Source organism: Abramis brama (genome assembly GCF_963993115.1).
Source record: "Abramis brama genome assembly, chromosome: 16".
NCBI lineage: Eukaryota > Metazoa > Chordata > Actinopteri > Cypriniformes > Leuciscidae > Abramis > Abramis brama.
This window is the reverse complement of record NC_139978.1, coordinates 21660564-21668820: the sequence shown is the minus strand read 5'-3', so window position 1 is coordinate 21668820 and position 8257 is coordinate 21660564. Positions and strand designations below refer to the sequence as shown.

General features: G+C 38.7%; 1 protein-coding gene across 2 annotated transcripts; it reads left to right on the top strand.

The window, feature by feature from the left end:
* Positions 1-2781: 2781 nt before the first annotated feature.
* On the top strand, positions 2782-7577 carry inka2 (inka box actin regulator 2). Of its 2 annotated transcripts, XM_084087618.1 has the most exons (3): positions 2788-3067; positions 4990-5145; positions 6136-7577. In XM_084087618.1, the coding sequence occupies exon 3, from the start codon at positions 6178-6180 to the stop codon at positions 7066-7068; it is 891 nt and encodes a 296-aa protein (XP_083943744.1). In that variant the 5' UTR covers positions 2788-3067; positions 4990-5145; positions 6136-6177; the 3' UTR covers positions 7069-7577. The 2 variants fall into 2 exon arrangements, with proteins under 2 accessions (XP_083943743.1, XP_083943744.1); XM_084087617.1 differs by lacking the exon at positions 4990-5145 and having other exon boundaries at positions 2782-3067.
* Positions 7578-8257: the final 680 nt, after the last annotated feature.

Sequence of the window (8257 nt, the reverse complement as noted above, 5' to 3'; positions counted from 1 at the left end):
GAAATTAAAACCAAGTCATCAGCGTATTTGATTAAAGTGAGATCATCCCTGTTACATTGAAGTTTGTTGGTATAAACAGAAAAAAGCAAAGAGGATAATACCAAGCGGCAACATTCTGATCTGAAAAATGAAGCCTACCTGGAAGTGCGAAAAACTGCAATACATCGAAAATCCGCTAGGGGAAGGTCCCAAAAGGGAGCAAATGTCCATAGCCCCCATGTTAAAATGTCCGTTTTCACAGCATAAATTCATGTTTTTACAGGTTGGTCCCATGGACTTTTATTGTATTTTTCGATAGGTTCCGAGTGCCTGACAACCATGAGGGCTGTGAATTAATTTCTAACTCGTTAGTTTAGATCGTATTTAGATATAAAATGTATGACAATAAGGGCGTGGTTAACTTTGATTGACAGCTTGATTGACAGCTGACAAGGCAGCGCCACGGAGAATGACAACATAAGAAGCGCCATTTTTTAATACAGTTGACATATAATACTACTGTTTCTGTATCATGAAATGTAGTTTTAAGAGTTTTTCAGGCGAGAATGTAGTTGTTTAAAGCTCAAATCTGTGATTTATTTATAAAGATTTATGAAAATTGTATCCAGTTGTGAGATCCAGCGATGACCGGGCGCTCAGCGCGATGTACCCCGCCTGGAACAGCCTTTCCTCGGCTAGACGTTCTGAGGTGCCGCGGTCTCTGGCGTCTCTGTAGTGGTTAAACATGATTCGTCTTGTGTATATCTAACGGGCGATTTTTGGTCTCGTAACGTAAATCTATAATTTGTTCCCTGGGCAATCATTTTGGCTGAGGGGAAGTTTCATAACTTTATAAGCTATTTAACTGTACCGTTGTATGGTTAGACTAGATCGAGCGCTGACTTTTTATGTTTGACTGAATTGTTTGCTTTATTTGTATAGCTTCTTGTAACTTTACCTTTTACTTATACTTTTATAATAGCTAATATTGATTAAACTGAAATTTAACAAAAAGATACTGGGTTGAGTTTTGTCATTTTAAATTTTAATACAACATTACAGATCAACTTCAAACCCGTTCTTCAGAAAGTCTATGGGTGACGTCACAGACGCTTTGTCCATATTTTTTACAGTCTATGGATAATACACATGTAACCCTGAATTTAAGACTATACAGTCAGATAGTCCCCTGCACAAGTCATCTTCAAGTCAGGCCACTGTGCCCTTCTCAAAATTAGAGGTCGTTAGCTGCATAAAGACACCTGTCCACCCCATACAATCAGTAAGAATCCAACTACTAACATGGCCAAGACCAAAGAGCTGTCCAAAGACACTAGAGACAAAATTGTACACCTCCACAAGGCTTTAAAGGGTTACGGGGAAATTGCCAAGCAGCTTGGTGAAAAAAGGTCCACTGTTGGAGCAATCATTAGAAAATGGAAGAAGCTAAACATGACTGTCAATCTCCCTCGGACTGGGGCTCCATGCAAGATCTCACCTCGTGGGGTCTCAATGATCCTAAGAAAGGTGAGAAATCAGCCCAGAACTACACGGGAGGAGCTGGTCAATGACCTGAAAAGAGCTGGGACCACCGTTTCCAAGGTTACTGTTGGTAATACACTAAGACGTCATGGTTTGAAATCATGCATGGCACGGAAGGTTCCCATGCTTAAACCAGCACATGTCAAGGCCCGTCTTATGACCATTTGGATGATCCAGAGGAGTCATGGGAGAAAGTCATGTGGTCAGATGAGACCAAAATAGAACTTTTTGGTCATAATTCCACTAAACGTGTTTGGAGGAAGAAGAATGATGAGTACCATCCCAAGAACACCATCCCTACTGTGAAGCATGGGGGTGGTAGCATCATGCTTTGGGGGTGTTTTTCTGCACATGGGACAGGGCGACTGCACTGTATTAAGGAGAGGATGACCGGGGCCATGTATTGCGAGATTTTGGGGAACAACCTCCTTCCCTCAGTTAGAGCATTGAAGATGGGTCGAGGCTGGGTCTTCCAACATGACAATGACCCGAAGCACACAGCCAGGATAACCAAGGAGTGGCTCTGTAAGAAGCATATCAAGGTTCTGGCGTGGCCTAGCCAGTCTCCAGACCTAAACCCAATAGAGAATCTTTGGAGGGAGCTCAAACTCTGTGTTTCTCAGCGACAGCCCAGAAACCTGACTGATCTAGAGAAGATCTGTGTGGAGGAGTGGGCCAAAATCCCTCCTGCAGTGTGTGCAAACCTGGTGAAAAACTACAGGAAACGTTTGACCTCTGTAATTGCAAACAAAGGCTACTGTACCAAATATTAACATTGATTTTCTCAGGTGTTCAAATACTTATTTGCAGCTGTATCATACAAGAGATTATGTCTCTCACAGTGGACATGCACCTACGATGACAATTTCAAATTCAGACCCCTCCATGATTTCTAAGTGGGAGAACTTGCAAAATAGCAGGGTCTTCAAATACTTATTTTCCTCACTGTATATGATAGAACTGAAATAAAAACAACTTTACAAAATGGATAAGGCTCAACCCCCCTCTAACATCCAATCTATCAGAGTGAATCTTAAGAGCTGAGTTAAAGCTGTACTATTGTAGCTCTATTGTTATGCATGAACCCTCCATTCATCTTGAACTGGCCGCTGGTGTGAAAGCACGACCTGTTTTGTTGACGGACAACCGTTAGTTAATCCTATTCAGGAACTTTCCCTTTCAAATCACCACACATACTTCAGTGCCTTGACTGTAGTCCCGGCTGTTCCTTCGCCTGTGCGCAGAGGCTGTAATGTCATCTGAATATGTAATCAGAAGTGTATCAGAGACGTTAGAGAGGAGGAATATTATATTTAGTGTTGTTCATATCGCACGACTGACCAAAACCAACGCGGGGAAAAAACAAAGATAATTTTAACGGTCTCTCAGCGGGTAGCGACGTGAATTAGTTGGAGTTTTAATGAATCAACCTGCGTTTAGTTTTTACATTATAGTTTTTTGTAACTCAGCAGTTATGGGTGAAGAGAGAGCGGAACTCGGCGACATGGACAGTAACAGTAACCTTCGGCGTCTAAAACATGAACTGGTGAGATTTTCCTGATCTTTTTCTACCTCTTTCTTCATCTACTTTTACAGCACGTATGTTTTTACTACACGAATCTTCTCAGATATGGGCGGATAATATTTGTTATGAGCCCGCGTTTTTATTTTTTTTATTACACAAGTTTATGCGCGTTTCTCAGACGCAGTTCTTCCCCCCTGTTCGTTGATGTTTATCCAATTCCAATCCTGTTGCCCGTGCTTGCGCTTGAGATAAACACAAAAAGTGCAACCAACCACCTGATTGGAAGCGGTTATTTGAAAATGAGGCCGCTGATTGGCTGGCACTCGCCCTTCTGTAATGATTTAAAATGTAAGTGCTGAATATGCTGCCTGTCATTGCTGCTTCAGATTTAAACCTCCACCATTGCGGCAAAAAGTGCTTACCCAGTAGTATTATAACACTACAGATCAATTTCATGAGAAATAGTTTAAATGCACTGTGTGCATCCATATGCAAAGCTGCAATAAGGCTACCAGCTATAGGAAAGAAAAATCAACAATATGTAGTTATGTGATTAGTCCCAGTTAGTCTTGCACAGTAGGCCTACACATAGCAAGGTTTTTAATAAAGGAAAAAAAAATAACTAGATAGAATAAAAATACAATAGTAAGTGTTAGTGGGTCAAGTGTTGAAACAGATGTGTCTACCGTTTATTGAAAGTGGCTAAAGCCTCAGCAGGTTGAGTTAGGCATATGAGGTGTAAGCTATTTTTTGTGACACTGCTTAGCTAACTAATCAGCCAATTGTGTTGATGTTATAATACTACATTATATTACTGTTATTATTATTACCAGTATTTTTTTTTCGTTATTTTATCTTCATTTACAAGTAAAAACGCCACAATTACTGAACAATGTTGCAAACCGTTCCTTTGCGCCACCTGGTAGTGCCACATGTGACGGGGTGGGTTGTACACTCTGCAGTTACGCATTTTGGTTGACTATAGGCCCTTATCTTTTGGGCTTGTTATTTGTTCCCTATTAAGAGATGAAGTGACAACTTATTTCAGTCTCCAAATGTATGTCATCCAGACGCATAGTAAAAAATGTCACTTTCTCAGCTACCCAGCCACGCCGCCACACACATTAAGATCAGCTCCGACAAGTCACTGTGGCTTATAACGTCTAATATCTAATGTCTAATGCCTATATACTATAGGACTTTAATCAGACGCCTGGCAAGCATATACATGTAAATTCTCCTCTCAGTTAGCTAAGATATCCACTTATTTGTCAGCTCTCACACATGTGTGACATGCCTTCTCTTCTCAAATTTTATTTGATTTATTTTCATTATTTATTTATTCATTTATTTGTTTATGTTAATTTAAATAACCTTTATGTGTACGATAGCGACTGAAAATAAAGAGAAAAATGAATTAGAGAAAATAGGTGCTTTCTAGATGGAGAAACAGGGCTACAAGGATGTTACTCACAACCATCACTCATTTGTTGGTGTTGTGTCTGATTAATGCTGCTGTCTGTCTGGGCACATCCCAAAGGAAACTGACACAGGACAGGAGAGGCCAGTGACATCACACAATGAGAAAAAGGACCTACGGCTAAATCTGGTGAAACACAGAACATGCCATAACTAGCAAATCACATAAAAGTGATTATGAAAATACCGTAAATAACCTCTGTAAACTTTAAAAACTGAATTTATCATATAAAAGTGACATTTATAATGGCATTAATGGCTCTACTGCCCACATAACCAGCTGTATATATAGGCTATATAACATCCTATTTGAATATCTAAATTGAATTTAAAGGAATGTTTCAGGTCAAATACAAGTTAAGCTCTATGTTTCCTCACACCTGCATTTATGACCAACTCAGTAAAATACATGCCTCAGCTGTTCATGACTCACAGTCTAGTCATTTCACCCACATGCCTGTTAGCTCCTACATCTCCCATCATGCCTTTGGATGCAATGTTGCTGTAGAATAGCATCAGTAGTGCTGCTGTGCTCAGACTGACTGGTGATCGATCACACTTGTAAGGCAGAGAAGGAACAGAAAACAGAGAGTGAGACGAGAGAAGGAAAGGCTGCTAAGGTAAGATTACGGGTTTTATTTGGTGATAGAAGAAAAAGGGTGTTTTAGGGAATTTAATGGAATTTGTTTGAATGTATTTAATAATTGAAATAAATAACTAAACAAAGACTGCAATGCATACAGTGTGGCCATTTTATATTAACGACCTTTAAAGATATATATTATTCCTTTATGTCAAGATCACTTTAACATATATATTCACATTTATCCCCAAAAGAAACACAATAAAAATGTAATAGAAAAATGTATCCAAACATTTCTATCCTTAATTTTCATCGGGCATTTTTGCATGCATCTCTTGTACGTTTTGTATTATTAATATATATATATATATATATATATATATATATATATATATATATATATATATATATATATTACTATTATTATCAATGTTGAAAACAGTTGTGCTGCTTAAAATTTTTGTGGAAACTGATACTTTTTTTTTTTTCAACATTGATAATTATAGTAATATATATATATATATATATATATATATATATATACTGTGTATATATATATATATTACTAAAATGTTTGTGGAAACTGATACTTTTTTGATGAATAGAAAGCTCAAAGGAACAGCATTTATTTTAAGTAGATTTTTATAATAACAATGTAAAAGTCTTTAATGTCACTTCTGATCAATTTAATTCATCCTTGCTGGAAAAAAAAAAACTGACTGCAAACTTTAGAAAGGTAGTGTATCAAAGCATATTTACAGAAAAGAATCCCTCAAAGCTCCCGGTAAGCAATTCGAATGCTTTTGTGGCAAGGGGAAAAAAACATCGGCATTCTCTTCAGCAGATGCTGAGCCAGGTATCAGTGATGGCACACTGGGCAGAAATTGCAGACAGTTTGATGAAATATAGATTTTTTGATAATTACTGTGAAGTCATTGTTATTCATGAGTCACAACAGATTTAATTTATTGTTGCTTCATTATGCTGTAGTAATTGCTCTCTTGCTTTCTTCCCTTTCCCATTATAGGATTCTTTGTGGCAGCAGTCAGATGAGGGTCTCCACGCTCAGATGAATTCTGTGATCGGTGCTCTCCAGGAGCTCAAACTCTTGCAGGTCCAAACTGCGCTGGAGGAGCTGGAGTTATCTAGCAAAACCAGCCAGTCCTCTCCATACACCAACTCGATGCTCGATCATATAAATCACAGCTCAAGAAAAACCCACCTGGACCGATCACGGAATCCAGAAGAAATTCTTCCACAAGAATGTTTCAAGACTGAGCTTACCATGGAAACATCTTTATTCCTCACTAGCTCTCCAGCAGAGACCCGCCATATTCCAAGGTTATACGAACCCAGGAAGGTTCACAGAGGAAGTCTAAGCACTTCTTCCTCTTTTTCCTCTCAGGAAGACACAACCGACAGCCATTTCTCCGCTTACGATTTTGACGACTCCAGCGATTGGACAGCCTCACTGATGAACCACAGCAGAAACAGACAGCCATTGGTGTTGGGAGACAATGTTTTCGCTGATTTGGTCGGGAATTGGCTGGATCTGCCGGATGTTGGAGGCCAGACTGTAGGTGAGGAGCAGAATGACTCAAGTCTCAAAGACACAGTTTTGGAGTCACCATCTAGCAGTCACTCTCAAGATCTCTCCAGGAAAATCTCACTAACCACTAGCATGTTTAAACGGGTCCTACGGCGCGTTCGACCACGGCACCACCATGAAAGTGAAGGGATGGACGTCCGTAAACAACCAAAGATCACATACAGAAAGCCAAAATCAGATGTCAGCAAGCCATTCTGGGGGAGAACAAGAGGACTGAAGAAGAAAACCACACCCACTCAGGAAGAGGGTGTGGCCTATCAGGGCTCAGAGGGTTTGATAGACAGGGGATGGGCGGAGATTGAAGAGAAGCATCCACCTGTGTATGATTACAGCTCAGCTATGTGGGTTTAAATGACTCATATATGGAAGAGATTCTATATGGAAGAGAATTACACACAATTGGAATTACACACACAATTGCACACAGTCACAAAAAAGAAAAAGAAAAACTAAGTAGTCTAAACAAAGCAAAAAAAAAAAATACTGTAAACAATAAACCCAAATAGCAACATCTGAATTCAAAATGCATTCATTTGATCACTTATTTATTCATTGTATAACTAAATGTAAAGAAAACTGTTAAAGTTGAGTGATAAACACCATTGCTACAGATTTGCTTTCTGCTCACTGATCCCACTATATTTAGAATATATATATTATATAATACCTCTATTATATATGTGTTTCCATGATGTTTCATGACACACCCCTTCCACCGCCACAACTCGGCATCTCATGTATCATCTAGAAATCAGTGTTTCTCTCTTGTAAATATGTCTCTGCTCAGTTATTCATGTGCTGAGAACTCATAATTATGATATTTCTGACTCAACTTGAAGGGCTCATGAGTTTCTGAGCAAGGTGTTGAGGTACGTCCTTCTCCCTCAAGTGAGAGGAGAAGTACTCAACAATTAATTCCAAAGATATGTTAGGTAAACAGTTCTGGGATGTGTGTGTGTGTGTGTGTTGGAGACGTGAGTATGGCAGAGCAAAGAAAACAGAAAAATATTAAGTCATAAGCTACTGTTTCTATTAGTAGGTCCCTTGAGAGTCTATCCTGTTTCTGCTGATGTTCGTTTCCTTGTGTTTAGGCTTAGGAGGATGCCTAACTGTCAATCACTCTATGAAAAAGTCCTTATTGGTGCATTTTTTCACAACTGTCTTGCATAAAAAAGCTTTGCAAGCATAAAGCTGTTTTGTGTGGGACAGAAAAACTATGCAATGATGCTAAATTGCTATGCAAAAATTAAAAAAATGCAAATGCCTGTCTGTTTTATCTGCACCTTCATGTTCTCTTCTCTATATATAAAACACATGGATCTGGGTCCTGCAATAATCTATATACCTGTTCTTGAAGCTATTTTATACATGATGTGATGTGAGAAGCTGTTTTTTTAAATAAATGAAAAATAAAATCAAGTTCCTGTACAAATGAATTCCATGAAGTCTTAGATCAGGAACGTCTGCCTTTGTCATGACTTATTTCTTCACATTACTCTATGAATTAAGAAACACTTGTGCTGTTTTTCTGCATTTAATA

Coding starts and splice junctions, on each gene's coding strand:
- inka2 (XM_084087617.1), top strand. CDS start 2,942: ATGAATCAACCTGCGTTTAGTTTTTACATTATAGTTTTTTGTAACTCA. Junction 3,068..6,135: donor GGCGTCTAAAACATGAACTG/GTGAGATTTTCC, acceptor TTCCCATTATAG/GATTCTTTGTGGCAGCAGTC.